The sequence below is a fragment of the Phacochoerus africanus genome, chromosome 9, assembly GCF_016906955.1.
Source record: "Phacochoerus africanus isolate WHEZ1 chromosome 9, ROS_Pafr_v1, whole genome shotgun sequence".
In the NCBI taxonomy this organism is placed as follows: domain Eukaryota; kingdom Metazoa; phylum Chordata; class Mammalia; order Artiodactyla; family Suidae; genus Phacochoerus; species Phacochoerus africanus.
The window spans coordinates 60,026,140-60,047,767 of NC_062552.1; the positions used below are offsets into that span (position 1 = coordinate 60,026,140).

Sequence of the window (21,628 nt, forward strand, 5' to 3'; positions counted from 1 at the left end):
CTCTAGGTGTGCCCATAAAAAAAATGTTGCCAGGACCCTAGAAACCCCTGGCGCTCCCTCTCTTTGAGTAACAATGTTCCCAGCTTCTAATAGCATCAATTAGTTTTTTCTGTTTTTGTTTTTATGTAAATGAAATCATGCTGTGTACTTTTTTTTGGCATGGAATTTTTTTTTTATTAAAACCAATTTTTGGCTGTGCCCACGGCATGTGGAAGTCCCCAGGCCAGGTATCAAACCCTCACCACAGCAACAACCCAAGCCGCTGCAGTGACAACACCAGATCCTTAATCTGTTGTGCCACAGGAGAACTCTGTGGCATGGAATTTTAAAAAAATTAATGGACTTCAATTTTTATAGTGGTTTTAGGTTAATAGAAAAATTGAATGAGAGTGCAGAGAGCTCCCATATACCTCCCCCCCAATCAGTTTCCCACATTATTAACATCTTGCATTACTGTGATACATTTTTGTTACAATTGGCAAATGAATAGTAATACAAGATTATCAACTAAAATTCATAGTTTACACGCACTCTCTGTGTTATAGAGTTCTTTGAACTTTTTTTCACTTTTAAAAATTGGAGTGCGAGTTCCTGTCGTGGCTCAGTGGTTAACGAATCCGACGAGGAACCATGAGGTTGCGGGTTCGATCCCTGGCCTCGCTCAGTGGGTTAAGGATCTGGCGTTGCCGTGACCTGTGGCATAGGTCGAAGATGTGGCTTGGATCTGGCCTGGGAACCTCTATATGCCGCAGGAGGGGCCCTAGAAAAGGCAAAAAGACCAAAAAAAAAAAAATTGCAGTGAAATAGAAAACTAAAATTTACTATTTCAAACATTTTAAAAGTGTATGATTCAGTGGGCAGTGTGTACTCTTGTCTTTTGTCTTTTTGTTGTTGTTGTTGTTGTTGCTATTTCTTGGGCCGCTCCCGTGGCATATGGAGGTTCCCAGGCCAGGGGTTGAATCGGAGCTGTAGCCACCGGCCTACGCCAGAGCCACAGCAGCGCGGGATCCGAGCCGCGTCTGCAACCTACACCACAGCTCACGGCAACGCCGGATCATTAACCCACTGAGCAAGGGCAGGGACCGAACCCACAACCTCATGGTTCCTAGTGGGATTCGTTAACCACTGCGCCACGACGGGAACTCCATACTCTTGTATATGGCTTCTGTCACTTCTTTTTTTATGAGATTCATCTACAGAGTTGGGGGAAGTTGTAGCTCAGTCTCATTGCTGTATGGTGTTCTGTTATAATATGAAAGCACAGCAATGTATTTATCCACTCAACTGTCCATTGACATTTGGGTTTTCTGTGTTGGGTGATGATGAGACCTGCTGTTGTGAAATTCTTGCACATATTTGGTATGCATTTCTGCTGTATATAGACTTAATGAGTGGAAATGCTAGGTCGTTACTAACCATGCTAGCCTAGGCATGGTTTAGTGCTAGTAAAGTCTAGCTATGAACACTTTTCCAGAGTAGTTGAACCAATTCTTACTTCTGCCAGCTGTGACTGAGGGTTCTGATTGCTTCTTCTGCTCACCACCACTGGATTATTTTTTTTTCTTCACCACTGGATTTTTTTTTTTTTTCTTCAGCTAAGATAGTGGAAGAGACAATTTATTGTATACGTGTTACATTCAGTCACAACTGAGAACAGAACTAGTCCAGAATGGGCGTTTCCATTGTGGCGCAGTGGTTAACGAATCTGACTAGGAACCATGAGGTTGCAGGTTTGATCCCTGGCCTAACTTAGTGGGTTAAGGATCCGGTGTAGGTCGCAGATGTGGCTTGGATCCCTCGGTTGCTGTGGCTCTGGCATAGGCTGGTGGCCAGGGCTCCGATTAGACCCCTCGCCTGGGAATCTCCACATGCCGCGAGAGCAGCCCTAGAAAAAGCAAGAAGACAAAAAAAAAAAAAAAAAAAAAACCAAAAAAACAAAAAACAAAAAAAAACCCCCCAAAAAACCACAAAACAAAAAACTAGTCCGGAATGTCACAGGTCCAGAGCAAAGAACCAAAAGGAACTGTTTTTTTATGAGCAGGGTGGGTCTCAAAGATGGTCTAGGTGATCAGAATGGCAATAGGTATTCTAGATCCATTGAGTAAGTTCTAGACAGTAGGCATGGAGTGCAACAAATTGTACCAGTGCCTCTGGCCTCTGGCTTTCCTTGTTTCTGTTCCTGTGGCTTCCACGGGTGTACACGCTCACTTGGACCTCTGCCTCATCTTTCTTCTTTGCTCTTCAGCCTGTGAGTTTGTTTTTTACTCCGCTTTGCTCTCATGGCATTAAGGTTCTCAGAAGATGGTGACAAGGCTGCCAGCACCACTGGATTATTTTTAATCTTTTTCATTTCAGTTCATTTTGGAGTGTGTGTTGACTCCTTTCCTCCTTAAAACCCCTCAATATTCCCCTTAGATTTCAGGATACAAACCAAATTCCTTTGAGACTCAAAGTTTTCAGCAGTAACTCTTGCCTGCCTCCCTGGTTCTGTTTGCCACCATGTCCTGCCTGACCCCTTCTCCATTGTCTTTCTCCAAATGTTAATCTATTTGCTTGAAACGTGCGGCCCACCCTGTGTTCTCTGAGCAACTCCTGATCCTCATTTTATACCCTGCTCAGCTGTCACCATACTGGTTGGGTTCTAAGCCCCTTCTCTGAGATCCCACAAGCCCTGTACTGCCCTCCTTGACAGCGCCTGTCATGCTGTTTCCCCCCTTAGACTCTGTGTTTCTTGAAGGTCAAGGCAGCCTCTGTTTTCATTTTTTTTTTTTTTTTCAGATCTCTAGTCTTTAGCACAGGGACTGACACAGAGCATGTATTCAGAGAAAGATTTTTTTGGGGGGGGAGTTCTTGCTGTGGCTCAGCAGTAACGAACCTGACTGGTATCCATGAGGACTCGAGTTCAATCTCTGGCCTTGCTCAGTGGGTTAAGGATCCAGCATTGCAGTGAGCTGTGGTATAGATCGAAGATGTGGCTTGGATCCTGCATTGCTATGGCTGTGGTGTAGGCCTGTGGAGTTGTCATAGCAGTGGCTGGGGTTTCTGTTGTGGCACAGGCTTGGTCCCTGGCCCAGGAACTTCCACCTGCTGCAGGAGTGGCCAAAAAATAATAATAATAAAATAAAATGAAATAAAAAATTTAAAAAAAGGAAAGAAAAGAAAAAGATTTGTTAACTCAATCAGTGTTTACAAGTGAGAATACTAACCTCTGTAAGAGCTTTGTGAAGACTGCTTTGGGCATTTTCCTGCATTGGTTTTATGGAAATTGCAAATAATAACCCTTACAGTTAAAATTTATTGAGTAACTACTATGCCCTCAGCTTGCCCAAATGGATGATGTCACCTCCCTGCCCAAAAACCTTCCCTCTGGGTTTTCCCCCTAGCCAGAACCCAGGGAATCTTCAGACTCCTTCTCTTATTTAACTGCTACCAAACTCTCAAGATTCTACCGCCTACATACCTCTTGAGTCTGACCCCTTCTCTCCATCACCGTGGCACTTCCCGGAGAAGACTCTCAGTGCAACTTCCCACCTGGACTTTAGCAGGAACCTCCTACCTGGTCTCGCTGACTCTAGCCAGTGTTCTCCAAGAGAACTTTCTGTGATGATGGAAAAGTTCTGTGTCTGTGCTAGCCAATAGGTAGCCACATGTGGCTACTGAGCATTTGAAGTGGCTGGTGCAACTGAAATACTGAATTTTTAATTCTATTTAATATTTATTTGTTTGTTTCTTTGCTGCATCTACAGCATATGGACGTTCCTGAGCCAGGGATTGGATCTAAGCCACAGCTTTGACCTACGCCACAGCTGCAGCAATGCCAGATCCTTAACCCGCTGCACCACAGGAAGAACTTCAATTTTATTTAATTTTAAATTTGAGTAGCCATATGTGGTTAGTGGCTACTGTATTGGACAGAACAGTTCCCCACCCCATCCCTTCAATCCATGCTCCACCCAAGTGAACTTTCTGAAATTCACTGAGCAAGCCATATCCCTACGTAAAATCCCTTAGTACTGCTTTCTTAAGACATTCAAAACCAAACTCAAACTCCTTAGCTCAGCATGTGAGCCACTTCTCTTACCTAATTTCCCACTTGTTCCTCCCTTTCACGCATCTTTCCCACCAGTGAGAAGGAAGCTCTTAGAATTCTTCTAGTTTTCTGCCTCTGTGCATTCAGACACTGAGCTCCAGGTTCACCTCCTCTGGGGTGTCCTGACCACCCACTTTGGTTTAAATTTTCCTTCTTCGGGCATAGCTCTCTCATGGCACAAACACCACAGTGCCATTTTGCTTTGGTTTCATTTGCCCTCTCTGGATTATGCACAACTTGAAGCAGACTATGTTCTTAGTCACCCAATCTTTATTATGGTGCCTGTCAAATAGTGGATGTCCAACCATACTCTTTTGAGTGTAAATTATGCTCAAACAACCACTGTTTAAGGAGGAAATTTAGAGCAGTGAATAAGACAGAACTGGCCCTCAGAGAGGAGCCTGAAAACAAGTGAGCAAACAGATGAATGAGATCATTGCAGACCCAGATTGTGCTGAAAATCCTCTTTGTCCTCCACATCCACCACCACCCCCTTCTCCACCCTGCTCTAGGCACTGGGAGGCTGATCTCTGCAGACTATGTCAATGGGCTCCCTCATCCGTTGGCTTCTTGTTGGTTGCAGTCAGTGGGAGGCATTGGCATGAGATGGGAGGGTGGGAGGAGATTGAGTTTAGGGTATTTTTTCTCCAGTCCCTGCCATGAGAGGCCACAGCTCCTGCCAGGCAACTCCCTTCTTCTTACAATTTCTGTCTCTCTGGGTTCCAGGAACAGATCCTTCCTCTTGTCCCTTCAGGCCCAAGAGAGTAAGGGCTCTTTTCTGTTACTAGTCATATGGTACCACACTACCCTGTGTTGGTTTCTCTATACCTTATCCACACCTTTGTAAATATTCCCTTTATTAAATTCTCCTCAGTGATTCAATTTGAATGGATCTTAATTCTTGCAAGGGCCCTGAATGATAAACTGGTCCTCCGCAAATTTCTACTGCGCCATCATTAGAGTATCCACCTTTCCCCTAAGCTGTTTCCCTTAAGGTCACAGGATGGCTGCTTCAGTTCTGGCCATCATATCCAGACATGACAAGGGCCAGAGGGACAAGAATGTATCTCTTGTCATATATCCTTTATTTATTTATTTATTTAGCTTTTTAGGGCTGCACCTATGGAAGCTCCCAGGCTAGGGGTCGAATCAGAGCCGTAGCTGCCAGCCTATGTCAAAGGAACAGCAATGAGGGATCCTTGCTGTGTCCGCAAACTATACTGTAGCTCAGGGAAACAGCAAATCCTTAACCCACTGAACAAGGCCAGGGATCGAACCCACATCCTCATGGATACTAGTTGGATTCATTTCTGATGTGTCACAATGGGAAGTCCTTATCATGTATCCCTTTTAAGAGTGAGGAAACCTTTCCTAAATGCTGTTTCAGATCTCTCCTACATAACATTGGCCAGAATCATGTCACAGATCCATGTTTAATCCAATCACCAGCAAGGTACCTGGGGCCACAAAGACTGGTTCAGACTAGCCAGGACCTACTCCCTGAGGTCAGCCTTCTCCCAAAGCACATACCTCTGGCAAGGAAGATGGAGGATACCTGGACAAAACTGAGGTGGGGAAGGGTGGTGGGAAGGAGGAAAAGTCAAGGTGGAGGGAATGGCTATTGGGTGTCTACAAGGGGTAGAGCAGTTGGAAAGGGAGTTTTAGGTTGATCTAGTGGCCTGTTCCTGGCTGATGGTGATAGGTCCGGATGAGGCCACCTCCTTGGCAGAGACTATGAGAGGACGTCCAAGAGCACTTGGCTGACACAGCAGGGTCCTCAGAGACCCTACTATGATGAGAGGACAAGAAAGTTGGTTGTCAGCAAACTTCTGTGTTTACATAGAAAAGGACATCTCGAACTTGAAAACAGAACAGTCCCCTGAGCTGCTGAACATGACCTTCAGTAGGCCAAATATCTCCCTGCAAGGCTCTTTTCACAATTCACTGGCTTGGTAAACATTTCCCCAGCAATAAACACAACTGCCAAGCTGAGCAGAAATAGCCAAATTCTGATATCTAACATGGGTCTAAATTAATGATATTTAATGCTGTTGAAGGAAGAAGAGAGAAAGTAAGAGGAGGGTCTGCCTTTATTTATACTGCCTTCTATCTAGGGCACCTCTGGGATAATCCCTCTCCACCCCACTTCTCCGGGCAGTGCCCCAGGGTCTGCATCCTCCCTGCGCTTCCCCACCCATCAAAACATGGAGTTCTCTTGTCCCAATCCTGTAGAGCTCCCTCTGCTGAGAGCAGCTACAGAAACTGCTCTCTGCTGATTATAGCAGGGGAGCTGGATTGTGGAGAGAGGTGCTGTGACCTCTTGAGGGAACCAGAAGTCTTTGAGATTGCAAGAGGTTGGGATTTCTGGCAATCATGGCCATATGGTCGGTAGTGAGACCTAGTGCAGGCACTGACCCTGGACAAAAGTGAAGAAAAGTGAAGGTAACTTAAGGTAGGATATCTGAGCTGGGCCAGGCTTTTTTTTTTTTTTTTTTTTTGTCTTTTTAGGGCCACACCCAGGGCATATGGAGGTTCCCAGGCTAGGGGTCCAATCAGAGCTGTAGCCACCGTCCTATGCCACAGCCACAGCAACGCCAGATCCGAGCTGCATCTGTGACCTACACCACAGCTCACAGCAACGCCAGATCCTTAAGCCAAGGCCAGGTATCAAACCCGCAACCTCATTGTGCTTTGTCGAATTTGCTAACCACTGAGCCATGATGGGAATTCCCGAGATGAGCTTCTTAAGGCAGGACTGTGCCTGACTGCTTGTCTTCTGGCAGCAAAATGATGCCCTGCCTACCATGAAGACCCATAATCTCACAAGGCCTCTGCCATTTCAAACTTGGTATATTTTCCTATTTGGGGGTTTAACATGTTTCCATTCATTTATTTAACAAATATTCACTTAGCATCCACAGTGCGCTAGCGTGCTTTTTTTTTTTTTTTTTTTTTTCAGTCTTTTTGCCTTTTCGAGGGCTGCTTCTGCGGCATATAGAGGTTCCCAGGCTAGGGGTCGAATTGGAGCTGTAGCCGCCAGCCTACGCCACAGCCACAGCAACTCGGGATCCAAGCCACATCTGTGGCCTATACCACAGCTCGTGGCAATGCCGGATCCTTAACCCACTGAACAAGTCCAGGGATCAAACCTGCAACCTCATGGTTCCTAGTTGGATTCGCTAACCACTGAGCCATTATGGGAACTCCTAGTGTGCCTTTTTTTTTTTTTTTTTTTTGCTTTTTAGGGCTGCACATGTTGCTAGCCCTGGGCTGCTGCATTGTTCCTGTTGATTTCCCTAAAGCTTGAACCTTAAGCCATTCACAAATTTCCTTTATTAAATTCTGCTCAGTGACTCCATTTGAGGAGGCCCTCTGTTTCCTGCAGGAATTGAACCTGACAAATACAGGGAAGGACTTGCCTGGTGTGACTCAGGCAGCTCTTGTGCCTGGAGAGGAATGGGCTGAGGAAGGGGAGTAACAGGGGTGGAGGTCAGAGAGGTAAGGGGAGCCCCATCTGGAAAGGCTTTGCCCGCTATTGGAAGGACTGTTTCCTCTGAGATTCTTCAAAAACTTCCTCCTGAAAACTTCAGCTTGGGGAGAGGATGGCATCTCTTCCTCAGCTAGGATCTAGGAGGGCAAATGGGGCACATTCCTTCCCAGGGTGTCCCTCAGCCAGGAAGCCTCCAGCCAACAAGGTGCGAGCGTTAGCTCCTAGCTGGGTGAGGTGGCACAGCCTCTTCTGATGATGCCTGCCTCCTCCTGGGCTCTCTCCAGGTGCTCCCTGGTCAGCAAGTCCTCAGTACCAGCATAGGGTCGTCTGGAGATAAAACTAGCCTCCCGTGGTGGTGCCGATGGTGGAATTTTTAGCACAGGGGAAGACCAGTGGGAAGCTTTTAGACACGAGTAACTTCTTAGGATTCTGTCTAACCTGTCTAGGCCTCTTGGAACTGCCTCAAGTGCTGAGATTTAATTACTCAGAGAGTGCTGCTGGGTAATACACTCTGGCCTGCAGGGTTTTGTTATAATTTTTTTAGTTGCCAACCCCTACATTCAACTCCTACTAGAAGAGAAAGATGAGGAGGAGGAGAAGGTGAGGAGGAGGAGGTAAAGGATGAGATGGGGAGATGGTGACGATATTGAGTCATGTAACAGATGTTCTATGGTGAACTTCATTGGCTTCAGGAACAACTGGATCTAGGTATTCAATGTCTTTAATTCTTGCCCTCTCTCCCTCCCCTCATCTCCTGATTCTTCTTTCTTCTAATGAGTTGTCTTGAAAAATGGCCACTGGTAGGTCCAGAATTATTTTTCTAGCCAGCTTAGCCACCCTTGGTAGAAAGAGAACTTCTTTTCCAGCAATTTCACTGAAACCCCTGTAGGGCTCTCACTGGCTTGGCCTGAATCATGTGCCAGCCTGGTAGCCTGGGGCCGGGTCACTAAACCTATTGACCGAGAGTAGGGTAGGGTAGTCCTCAAAGGACCATGGGCATGGTGTTTCCCAAGAAGAGAGGATGAGTGTGGGGCACACAAAACCTTTTAAGTGTTCACTGTCACTGAGGTAACCATAAAATTTATTGCCCAAGCCAGGACTCTTTTGAGAGTGAAAGAAGGCACTTTGAATTGTTATACCAAGACAACAGGTTAGACCAAGACTATCCTGGGAAAGGATAGCTAAGAGCCAGGGAGCCAGGGGCTGCCTCATCTGAGCCCTGGATCCTACACACCAAATCTCTCTGGCTCCTTGGATACAGGTAGGAGAAGGGAAGGCACTCAGGGCTCAGATCTCAGGTGGGGTGATGGGTGGCTTGGTGGGGTGAGGACACCTTGGTAAACAAGTCCCAGTTCTCTATCTCCATTCAAACTCCACTTTTCTCAAACTGCCTCCCCTCACCCTCCCTCTCCCACCCTTTGTTCAAGTTATACCCCCTACTTGCACCAGAGATACCCTTCCTGCCCTCCTCATCCTCTAGGACCCTTCTCTAGCCTGCCTCTCTCCCTCCGGGACCTCAGCCTTCTCACAGCTCCTGTAGCATTTCCAGATTCAGCATCAGCTCTTGCTTGGGCATGGTTCCTGCTTCCACCATGGGGCGGGAGATTTGCTGTGGGCCTTGCTGTCTCCCCATCCCCCTCGCTACATAGCCCTCAGCCCTACTGACCAAAGACTCCAGGCTGGATCCCTCTGCTGGGCCAGGACCCTTACTTGTCTCTCTCCCTCCAGCCCAGAGCCCTCTCCTTTCTGCACTGCCCATCCTTCCTCTGTGTTCCTGGTATTGATCTCTAGGAAATCCTAGCCAAAGAGTCTCTCACGCAAAGGCATGCAAACTTTGACCCAGGATTGGCTGTTTGGCTCTAGGCCAAGGTCCTCTAACCTCTCGCCTGTCTCCCCCTTTCTCTTCCCTGTGCTCCTGAGGGCCCCCTTATGTCTTGGGGGCTGTGAAATGCAGGGCTTGGTGCCGAGAAATGCAGTGCCTCCTGTAACCCCAGTGTACCAGGCCCCTGTCCAAGAAGATGGGGAGTTGGGCAGCCCTGACCCAGGGGCTGAGCCTGTCAACCTTTGGCCTTCTGGGGCTTTCCTGATAGTCTGGGACTATAAATCATGGAGGGAAGAGCCCTGACCGAGAAGCAAGAGGCTAGATCTGGGCTCTGCTTTCCCTGGTCATGTGTCCTTGGGCTTTCTTTCTGGCATCAGTCTCTCCAGCTGAGAAGTGGGAGAGGAATTAGCTAATTCTAACTGATTCTCTGGGAGCAAGAAACCTTTGAGAATTTGAGGGAAACAATGCGTCTTCCGCCAAGAGAAGGAGTTTTCTGGGTCCTGGTTAGGAGCCCCGCAGATGGTCTTCTAGCTCTGATGAGCAGGCTGCTGTGGTTCTCCAGAGCTCTAGGGCATTGGTGGGGACTCTGAGAGTCTAGGGAGAGATTGGGCTGCAGAGCAGGGTGATGGATCTGGGAGTGCCTTGTTCCCCAGTTCCTTGCCACAGCTTCCACACCGATTCTTTCCATTCTTTGTGGCTCTAGCTCCAACTGTGATTGAAGGACAGACACAGACCTCTCTTGGGTACCACAATGCTTCTCAGACTGAGCCAGAGATGCAAAGGTGAAATGAATGGAAGGATGCTGGACAGAATGGAAGCCCATCATTCTTTGTCTCCTACCTGTTCTGTTGCCTAAATTCCACCATTATAGCATAAGCGCTTTATGTTCAACATCACCCTGGTCATGTGCCCCATTCATAATACAGCTGGATTAACCCATTTGCCAGTTATTAGCATTTTGCAATCAGATCAGTTTCCCGCAGTGGGTTTTTTGTGTTGCTTGGAGGAAGGTGTGACAGGCTGGATCAGGGTCCTAGCAAGGGACAGATATCCTGAGAATTACCATGGAGAAGTGCTGGAAACAGACCAGGAAAAACTTAAATTGCTGTGGAAAGGATCGAGGCAGACTTCTTAGAGAGGCAGTGATATTTTAGCTGAGACAAAGGTGGGGTGATTAGAAGTAGCAGTGGGCATTCCTAGTAGATTCTGCTAAAGATGCTGGTTTCTTTTATTTTTCTTTTTTTGTCTTTTTAGGGCCACACCTGTGGCATATGTAAGTTCCCACGCTAAGGGTTGGATCAGAGCTGTAGCTGCTGGCCTACACCGCAGCCACAGCAATGCAGGATCTGAGCCATGTCTGTGACTTACACCACAGCTCACGGCAATACCAGATCCTTAACCCACTGAGCGAGGCCAGGGATCGAACCCACATCCTCATGGATACTGCTCAGATTCTTAACCTGCTGAGCCACAACAGGAACTCTCTAAAGATTCTGGTTTCTATTCAGATGGGAGCTATTGAAGAGGCGAGGTGGCTGGCGATGGAATGAGATTTTTGCATTTTTTGAAAAGACCACATGCTGTCCCTCACTCATCTCACTCAACTCCAGGACAATTCACCAGTCATGAGACACTGCACATTTCCAGTGCTCCTAGTACTGCTCCCTCCCTCAAGGACCACTGTGCAGGGCCTTTGAACTTGCTGTTCCTTCTGCCAGGTAGTCTTCTTCCAGATATCTGTGTCCCTTGATTGTTGCTCTCACCCTCCTGCCTGGGTTGGGTGTCATTTTCTCAATGAGGTCCTCCCCAAGCAGCCTGTTCTGAATTGCAGTCTGCCCCCGCATGATTTCTACCCCTTCCCTGCCTTATTTTTCTCTATAGCACTTTCCACTCTCTGAGATTCTGTAGATATTTTCTGTTCTCACTTCCCACTCCTCTTGCCCTACAATATAAACCAAGGTGAGCAGGAGGTTGTCAGTTTTGTTCACCTCTATGTCAATTGCCAGCAGAACAGTGTCTGGGACATTGTTGGTAAATATTATTTTGTACAATGCATGAGGTGGCATCTGATTGGAATGGGAGGTGAGGGGACAGGATGAGGCTCTCTTTTCTGACCTGGGCTATCAGCTGGTGGTGCCACTCTAGGGAGGCCGGATGATGTGGTTAGTTGGGGACACGTTGAGCTAAACACGCAAATGAAACTTTGTCTCTCCCAACTTCCTACATCAGGAAGGCTCGACAGGGGCTGGGACAGCGTTGGAGGCAGCTGGCCCGGCGACCTGGGGGGCACTGGGCTGCGTGTCCAGCTATAGGCATAGACCAAAAATACAGACACACTGAGGCACCCGCTTGTTTGCAAAAGCCCAGCTCCGCACGCAAACCTGGACCTTTTGCACCCATCCAACGAGGCTTCCGCCGCTCCTGTCGCTCCATGTCTACCCCCACGCTCCGTTAGAGACTGGCCCTTTAAGAGCCCCGCCTCCGACTCCCCTCCCCACCCCCCTCGCGTGACTGTATCGGACCGAGCCTGGCCAGAGAGTTGGGCGTCTGGGTGGCTGCGCGGGCCTCCGGGCCCTTCTCACGCAACTCCTGGGCACCGCGCCCCCGGCCAGGTGGGGCGGGGATGGGCCGCGTGACCTCTGCCCCCTGGAGGGATGTATCAGACACAGGCACGCTAGCCTGGGGAGGCATCGGCACGGGACTCCCTCCCTCTTTGGTCCCGGGGCCCCCTCTCTTGCCCGGCCCTCCCTCGCCGCCCAATTTCTCAGCGATGCCAAAGCGGGAGCAACCCGGGAACCTCAAGGGCCCGTGGGTCCTGGCTGGAAGTGCCCTTGGTTTGCAGCATTCCAAAGTGGCCCTAGAGGCAGCTCAACGTGTCCCCGCTAGTGCGCGCTCAGTGAGATTGCACATTCTCCGTCCATTACTACCGCTCTGTCAGGGAGCACAGACTTCTGCTAGTGGCCCAGTCTCTGGGGACTTTGGGGGAAGGGGCCAGCCCATCGGCGCCTCGGCCTTCCGGTCCTGGCGACCTCGGGGCTGGGGTCGCCACGCTTCTCACGCGAGCCAGAAATCAATAACCCAGGTTAGGAGGTCTTCAGCCGGCAGCTCCACCCCTGCCTGTGTGGCCCTTGCTACTAGAGAGAGGGAAGCATTTACATGCCCAGTGTTCAGTGAGTGCAAAAATCAGGGTGAGGGGTTGTCTTGCCCGGGGCTGGGGCCACCCCATCACCCAATAGCCTCTCTTTTGGGCTATCCTGGGACTTCTGAAAACCCCTGCTCAGCAGGGCTCTGCAGCTGTTCATGGGGTACCTTAGAACTGGGGGTCCCAGGTGTCTGTAGCGCTCACCTTCTTAACTGCCAGCACTTGAATGAGGCATCCCCCTGGTGTGTTCTTATCTATGTCCCTGTGTCCTTCCCCACGCTCCCCCCTCCATCCTGAGAAGACCGTCCCCCCCAACCCCAGGCTGCCCCTCCCTCTGTCCCATCCCAGAGCTCCAGGGGGCGTGGCCACACGCAAAAGCTGCCTATAAAGGTGGCAGTGCCTTCATCCTCACCCTGAAGGTGACAGTTCCTTGGGGCCTTCCTTGATCTTCTTTGGGGTCCCTGGCTCCAGAGACCACCCTTCCTAGCTCAGCTCTGCAGCCCTCAGAGCCGCAGGTGAGTGCTGGGGGCCTTAGGCTTGACCCTTCCCTCCCCCAAAAGGAAAATTTTGATACCTTCCTGTCTTCCTAGGTAGCCACCAGTCCAACACCTCAAGAAAGGAGGCTAATAGTATTCCTAGTGAGGAGGCAGTCTGGCTCCCTCCCTAAGTGGGGAAACTGAGGCCAGGGGAAGGGCAGGGCTTACCCAAGGTCCCACAGTCAGTACCAGAACTCTAGATGTAGGTGCTCCCCTCAGGACTCTGGCTCCATCTCCCACTGACCACCTGAATGTCTTGGGGCTTCTCCATGAGGGCTACCTGGGAGGCTGGATAAGGAAACAGGTGTGGGAAGCTGGAAACAAGTGTAGCCCATCTTCAGGCTGTGTGAGGGGTGGGGGGCTTCTCTTGGGTGGTCAGGGTGGATGGAGGGGGCAGGGTGGGTTCCTACCAGCTGTACTCTGCCTTATTTAAAAGCTACCCCTGGCTGGCACCACCCTCCCAAGGCATAGCTTGTCAGGGCTGAGATGTGCTGGCCAGACAAGGGAGGCTGATCTGAGTGGGAGTGCTGGACCCTGCCCAGGGACCCTCCCTGTTCCATTGCCTGTCTTCTCTATCCTCTGCTGGGGGCAGGCAGTGTGAGAGACTGCCAGCTGCAGAAAGCTGGACCCTGAATACTCAGCAGTCACATTTCTTTTTGCCTCCTACCACCTTACTAAGGCTAGGGGTCTTTGAGGCACCGGGGGTGCAGAAGGGAACACCATGGCACACTGAAGCCTAACGATGTCCCCAGTTCACTCAGGGAGTAGGACAGAAGTGTGCTTTGGAATTCAGCTCCTCCAGGAAGCCCCCTAGACAGATGGCTGTAGCAGTTGAGGTAGGAACCACATAACCTCCCCATCCTGGGTGGCTTTTCTGTGGGGAAACCTCACTAGTCAGATGGTATAGTTTCCCAGGTTAGGTCTGGGTTTTCTTTTCTCTGAGATCCAGATGGTCACCCTGAATCAGAGATCACATCCCACCTCCTCTCTCAGATGAGGCGACTGGAGCCCAGAAGGGTAAAATGACCCACCCAAGACCACATCCTAGAGCCTAGAACACTGGTATTCTGACCTCCAGTCCAGGGCACCGGAAAGATGCCCCAGTCAGAGCCTCCTGCTTGGAGGGAATAGTCCATGAATTTGTATAACTTTTCTAGACCAAACCTAGAGACAAAATATTGTCTTAGCGTCTGTGATGTTCAGATCCATTCCTAATTTTCTGCATTCCAATCTGGAGTTTGCTTGTAGCCTTTGCCTAGTGGGAGCCTTTCATTTATTCTCAGCTCTCTAGTGATTGGCAAATGGGGGAGGCCCAGACTATTCATTCATTGAAAACTGAACCCAGTGAAAACCCTGGCATGGAATTCTGTGACCAGGAGCCTCAATCTGGCTGGCATCTAGCTGCTTTTAAACTGTGGGTCAGTTGAACTCAGAGAACTGGGGCTAAGGGCATTATGGCTTAGACAATAAGTAAGGGGGCAGTCCCCTGTCCCTTCTCTACCCTGCCCCAGAGTCTGGCAGTATTCCCAGATGGGTTCGAGGAGTAGAGAACTGAGGGTCCTGGGAAAATTCCTTTTCATCAACTGATCTGACCACTCTTCAAAGGGAGGTACCTATGGCAGGAATTGGAAACTTCCCCGGGAACTTTCCCAAAGAGAGCCTAGCCCCAGCTCAGTCTGCATGCTGGGTGCCTTTAGCCAAGTCAGTGTCCCCTTGGAGGTCAGTTTCCCCACATGTGAAATGAGGCTGAGGAATGAATGATCCCAAGTGTTTTCCCCAAGTGTGGTGGATAATACTCAAGGGGAATTGGATGATACACACCGATTATGTGTTAATTTTAATATATGTTAGGGGAAAAAGATCAAATCTGTTCTTTCACACAGCTATTATTATTTGGAATGATGCTAAGTGGGTGGATTTAAAGTTGATTTTAGAAAAATATGAAGTAAGTAATAGTATAATGCTTTATGGAAATCACAGACTGACATATAGATCAGTGCAGCAGTTAAGTAGATGTTCTCAATTTAGGCAATTTGGGTTGGAATTTGGATTCTATACTTCCTGGCTGTGTGACCTTGGGAAAGTTACTTACCTTCTCTGAGCCTCCTTGCAGCCTACCACATATGCTGTGGCCAGAACTGAATGAAGAATGATTGCAATTCTTGGCACACAGTGGCAGCTCAACAAGCAGCTTCTCCCACCTCCTCCCCTTCATGCCCAGTGAGCAGTTCTGGATAAAGTTTTCCTTTCCCTTGATGAGCATGATAACACATTAGGACATTGCCTCCTCCCATCTCCCCTTTTGATGTTTTGACCTTTTCCTCTTGTCCCACCTCTCAGCAGCCACCTTGGAATCTCTACGCCGATCATGTTCTCTGTGTTTGGACTCCCCATCCCCATCTCAGCCACAGGGCTGCTCCTGGCCTCTGCCATCTTCTGCCTTGTATTCTGGGTGGTCAGGACTTGGCAGCCTCAGGTCCCCAAAGGCCTGAAGAGTCCACCAGGGCCCTGGGGCTGGCCCCTGCTCGGGCACGTGCTGACCTTGGGCAAGAGCCCACACCTGGCCCTGGCGAGGCTGAGCCAGCGCTATGGAGACGTGCTGCAGATCCGCATTGGCTGCACCCCTGTGCTCGTGCTCAGCGGCCTGGACACCATCCGGCAGGCCCTGGTGCGGCAGGGCGACGATTTCAAGGGACGGCCCGACCTCTACAGCTTCAGTCTGATCTCTAATGGCCAGAGCATGACCTTCAACCCAGACTCTGGTCCAGTGTGGGCCGCCCGTCGGCGCCTGGCCCAGAAGGCTCTTAACACCTTCTCCATTGCCTCAGACCCAGCTTCCTCCTCCTCCTGCTACCTGGAGGATCATGTGAGCAAGGAGGCCGAGTGCCTCCTTGGCAAGTTCCAGGAGCTGATGGCAGGGCATGGGCACTTCGATCCCTACAAGTATGTACTGGTGTCAGTAGCCAATGTCATCTGTGCCATATGCTTTGGTCAGCGCTATGACCATGACAACCCAGAGCTGCTTAGCCTTATCAACCTGAGTAATGAGTTTGGGGAGGTGACTGCAGCTGGGAACCCAGCCGACTTCATCCCTATCCTCCGTTACCTGCCCAACACGTCCCTGGATCTCTTCAAAGACCTGAATCAGAAGTTCTACATCTTCATGCAAAAGATGGTCAGGGAACACTATAAAATCTTTGAGAAGGTAAGCCTGGGGAGAGGCACCAAGTAGGTGGGTAGGGAGCAGGTAGGGCCAGGGGTCAGGAAGTCAGAGACAACTAGAACAGTATAGGGTTTGGCAGGCTCTCATGGGCTTTCACCCTAGGCTTTTGAAGCCAATAGTAGAGGGGACTCCATCCTTGGCAGGGAAAGAGAACTTTTTATTGACCAGCCCTTCTAACTTCAGACAGCAATATTTCCTGAATAGCCAGCCCATGCAGGACCCTAGGCCAATTGTTGTGGGGACCAGAAAGAGTTAAAGAGTTAGTCTTCTGGCCTCATGGGAGAGAAAAGGGTAGAGAGTGTGTTGAGGTGATGATGGTACTAGAGTCTGTGACCGATGTCCTCTGAGTTGGGGCTGCAAGTATTGTGAGTCAGGAGAGAGCCTTGGAGAGGCAAGAGTAGTTGGAAGCGCAGCTTGGAGGTGGGAGTGGTCCCCTCTTGAATGAAGGTGCTAGGGATGGTGAGGGACCGGTCCTGGATGGAGAGGCAGGTCTGGGTTTGGGGTCTTGCTCATCTGTGGGGCTTGCCTACCCAGGGGCGCATCCGGGACATCACAGACAGCCTGATTGAGCACTGTCAGGACAAGAGGCTGGACGAGAATGCCAATATCCAGCTGTTGGATGAGAAGATTGTGAACGTTGTCATAGACCTCTTTGGAGCTGGTATGAGCTACTCCGTTGTGCCCTTCCTGTGCCCAGCTGCCCTGACCCACCAAACACCTAACGTCTCTCTCTCTTGGCTAGGGTTTGACACAGTCACAACCGCCATCTCCTGGAGCCTCATGTACCTGGTGACAAATCCCAGCATCCAGAGAAAGATCCAGGAGGAGCTGGGTAAGTGGTAGCTTCCTTCAGTGCTCAAGGCAGGGGGCCTGGCCAGGGTCTGAGCGGCCCCTTCATCTGTCTGTCCTCTGCGTTCTGCAGACACGGTGATCGGCCGGGCGCGGCGGCCCCGGCTCTCCGACAGACCCCAGCTGCCCTATATGGAGGCCTTCATCCTGGAGCTCTTCCGACACACCTCCTTCGTTCCCTTCACCATCCCTCACAGGTGAGGCCCCATGGATCTGCTGCTGTCTGAAACAGGGCTTAACGCCAGTCCATATACCTGATCAGGGTAGTGGGAGGGACATGGTACGGGAGATGGGGGGATCTCCTTGTGGCCCCGAGCCTAAACGAGCTTCCTCTCTCCTCAGTACCACAAGAGACACAAGTCTGAATGGCTTTTACATCCCCAAGGGGCATTGTGTCTTTGTGAACCAGTGGCAGATCAACCATGACCAGTAAGTTGAGAGTAGACAGGGGAAACTCCACCCTCTCCTGAGCTTCAGACTCTTGCTGTCCCTGGGCCAGTTGCCAAAACCCTGTTCTTTTGGGCTGGAGCTCAACCCACGTGATGGTTCCGAGCCCCGAAGCTGCCACTTTAGCTGCCTCTCTCCAATCACAGGAAGCTGTGGGATGACCCCTCTGTGTTCTGGCCAGAACGGTTTCTCACTGCCGATGGCACCATCAACAAGGCACTGGGTGAAAAGGTGATCCTGTTCGGCTTGGGCAAGCGGAAGTGCATCGGTGAAACCATTGCCCGCTTGGAGGTCTTTCTCTTCCTGGCCATCCTGCTGCAGCAAGTGGAGTTCCGCGTGACCCCTGGTGTGAAGGTGGACATGACCCCCATCTACGGGCTGACCATGAAGCATGCCCACTGCGAGCATGTCCAGATGCATGTGCGCTCTTAGGCGGCGGAAAGCCCTGCAACCTAGACTTTCTCCTGCCTGTCTAGGCAGCCAGGCCAGGGGACTGACCTGCGGGACCTGAGCTTTAGCCCAAAGCCCACAGATACTGTCTGGCTGATTTTTTACTGTCTGGGCTACAGGCAAGCCTGAGGGATCATACCCGTCCCCCACCCTGGACTCATCCCTCTGCATGCTGACCACAGGTAGCAGGGGCCACCTGGGAACTGATGGAGCCTTCCGAAGTTGTGCTTAAGCTAGGAGGTCTAGAAGTGTTAGGGGGTCCCCAGGCCTTCAGAAAGGAGCTCTCTGGAGGCCCCTGGGCCCTGTAGCTGGCTGGTTCTCTGTGGGGGCTGACTGGCTTGAGAGATGTCCTGCCACACCAGGACCTATGCAATCTCTTTGACAATTGGGGGGGAGATGAGGCAGTCCAGGATACTGGCACAAGGTGGTCTCCCCGCTTAAACAAGGATGAGCAACCCAATCACAAGAGTCTGGAATACTGTACCTGTGGGATCACCTTCCTCTCTGCAGGCAGGAACAGGGCTGCCTCCTGGCCTCGTAAGGCCCCTGCTCCTGTCTAGGATGGGCTGAGGACTATGTGTCTAAGAGGAGCAGAGAGCAGAGGGAGTGCCCAAATCCAGGCGCCAGGACCATGTCAGGAAGGAGGACAGAAATTCGATTGCCTTCAACTGGGTCTCCTTCTCTACGCCATGTCCTTTTAAAATGTTAGCATGCAAAGAGTGTTTTCTTTTAGCCTGTATTGTACTTGTATGTTTGCATTTATCACATATAAAAGCTTTAAAACAGTTTATTGAGTGCAATGGAGAAAATTCTAACCCAAGTATCCAGAAAAGTGTAAGAAACATCCACCTGAGCTAAATAAAGATACTATCCAGAAGTCCCGTAGGTGGAGATTTTTTGAATCGTGAGGGAAGCCACTCTCATCTACATGCCCACTTTGAGCCCAGTTCTGTTGGGTTTTACTGTGGGAGGACGAAGGGGAAGAGGCAGAGGTGAAGTGGTGAAACTGCTTTCAGGCTACTCACAGTCTGGCTGGGGCACAGGCTATCACTTCACTGCCTTCCTTCTTCTCTAACTGATCACATGTTGATGAAGAGCATTCTCTGGACCAGGCTCTGGGGGGATAAAGTGAATAAAACACTGTCTGCCTTCAAGAGCCTCCTAAGCTGGTTGGGGGGAACTAGCTCATTAAGACATCGTCCAATTCATTGTGATCAGGGCTGTACCAGACAGATGCTTGCGGAGGGCGAGGCCCAGAGGCAGAGCAGGCTGGGAAGGTGAGGGAGTGTGCGCTGGGAGAGGTTACCAGGTCTTGGGGATATCTGCGTGGGGCCCTCCTTGATGAATGGAAGGCACTCTTATTTGGGTCTCACAGCATTAGATGCTCAAGTTCAACAGGTGGACTCTGGTCATGGTGTAGGGGGAGGGGAAAGATCCTCAGCTCAGAAGTCATGGTCTGCTCCTCTCTAGCCATGCCCCATTCAGGTCCTGCAACCCTATTAGACTCCACAGCTGGTCACAGATGGAGAACAAGATGTTTCATTGTTGGCATTCCTGTTGTGGCTCAGTGGGGGGGGGGGGTAATAACCTGACTGGTATCTATGAGGATGTGGGGTTCAATCCCTGGCCTCATTCAGTGGGGTAAGGATCCGGCATTGCTGTGAGCTGTGATGAAGGCTGACCAATTCGACCCTAGCCTGGGAACTTCCATATACTGCAGGTGCTGTCCTAAAAAGCAAAAAGCAAAAAGAAAAAAAAAAGATGTTTCATTGCTGGACCCCACAAGCAGACTGTGCCCCAGATTTCAAAGCTGAAATCATCCCTCTCCACCTGGAATGGCAGAGTAGTTGTGCCAGTGGGCATAGAGGTTGGCCCCACATAGCTAGCAGCTGTTCTGGCTGAGGGACCAAGGGGAGGTGCATCTTGGGCTATGACTCCAGCCCAGCTTTCTTCCTGAAGTGTTGGCAGTGGCACATTGTGCAACACTAATGCACTATTCTTTCTGGCTTCCACTCACCAAAGGTTTCAGGCTGCTGTGAAAATGAGCTGAAGTCATCTGGAGCAACTCTGTTTATGTAGGAGGATGGGAAACCTGGTGCCCAATCATTCTCCTATTGACTTAATTTTAACTTAAAAATAATTTGTTGGAATTCCCTTTATGGCTCAGCGGTTAACAAACCCTACTAGGATCCATGAGGTTGAAGGTTCGATCCCTGGCCTCACTCAGTGGGCCAGGGATTTGCTGTTGCTGTGGCTGTGGCATAGCCTGGCAGTTGTAGGTCCAATTTGACCCCTAGCCTGAGAACTTCCATATGCAGTGGGTGTGGCCCTAAAAAGCAGGGGGTTGGGGGGAAGAAGAGAAAAAATAATTTGTGTTAAGGTTAAGGATCCAGCGTTGCCATGGTCACAGATGCGGCTTGGATCCTGCATTGCTGTGGCAGTAGCATAGGCTGGCAGCTGTAGCTCCAATTGGACCCCTAGCCTAAGAACTTCCAGGTGTGGCCCTAAAAAGCAAAATATATATGTATATATTTTTATGTGTGTATACACACACACACACACACACACATATATAGTATATATATAATTATATAATATATAGTATATAAATAATTGTATTATATATATAACATAGGTACTTATATTTCTAAGTGTTAGAAACAATGACCAACTAAGAGCAATGAGCATCCTAATGCCTAGGTTATCATTCAGGGCTTTTTCGAAGAAATGCTGGTTATAAATCTGGGGCAGAAAATGTAAAAGATGGGCCTTGAATAGTAGCCTTTACCAGATAGCAAAGAAACCACAAACACTAGCAGGAGTGGATCAAACTGAAGAGGCTCCAAAAGGACAAAGATAGGACAACTTGAGAGTCAAAAATGATAATTGCCATTGATTAAAACCTGGCAAATACCTTTGAATCCGAGTTCATAAGGATATATATATACATATATATATATACACACACATACATACATACATATATATATATATATATTTCTTTTTTGGCCACCCACAGAGTTCCCAGGCCAGGGATCAGACCTGAGTCACAGTTTTGGCCTATACTGCAGCTGTGGGCAACACTGGATCCTTTAACCTACTGTGCCAGGCCAGGGATCGAACATGCGTCCTGGTGCTTCAGAGACACTACTGATCCCATTGTGCCACAGTGGGAACTCCTATATATTTTTAAAAATTAGTCTGTCATCTTCAGAAGAACCAATTCACTATCTTAAAAAGTGAAAAAGGCAAAGAATCAAGCATTCATCCTACCTTTCCTATATGAACCATACCTACAAATAACCAAATAGTAGATAAGAAGAAGCATCTCAGTAAAATTCTCCAATTAATAAATGAAAAAGAAATAATAGAATTAGAATGTCACTATTGGGGTTCCCATCGTGGCTCAGCAGTAACAAACCTGACTAGTATCTGTGAGGACTCGGGTTGGATCCCTGGCCCTGCTCAGCGGGTTAAGGATCTGGCTTTGCTGTGAGCTGTGGTGTAGACCACAGATTCAGCTCTGATCCCAAGTTGCTGTGGCTGGGGTGTAGGCTGCAAGCTGCAGCTCCAATTCAA

General features: G+C 49.6%; 1 protein-coding gene across 5 annotated transcripts in view; it reads left to right on the forward strand.

Moving 5' to 3' along the window:
• Positions 1 to 18,926, forward strand: part of LOC125136858 (cytochrome P450 1A1) — a 52,890-nt gene extending 33,964 nt beyond the window's left edge. For 2 of the 5 annotated variants that reach the window (XM_047797713.1, XM_047797717.1), the window contains exons 3-8: positions 15,421 to 16,285; positions 16,838 to 16,964; positions 17,046 to 17,135; positions 17,226 to 17,349; positions 17,495 to 17,581; positions 17,746 to 18,926. In XM_047797713.1, the coding sequence (XP_047653669.1) occupies positions 15,421 to 16,285; positions 16,838 to 16,964; positions 17,046 to 17,135; positions 17,226 to 17,349; positions 17,495 to 17,581; positions 17,746 to 18,031 (1,579 nt within the window). In that variant the 3' untranslated portion in view covers positions 18,032 to 18,926. Of the gene's footprint in view, positions 1 to 11,393; positions 13,060 to 15,420; positions 16,286 to 16,837; positions 16,965 to 17,045; positions 17,136 to 17,225; positions 17,350 to 17,494; positions 17,582 to 17,745 lie in introns of those variants that run through there. The other 3 variants (XM_047797718.1, XM_047797716.1, XM_047797714.1) reach the window with 3 other exon arrangements.
• Positions 18,927 to 21,628: the final 2,702 nt, after the last annotated feature.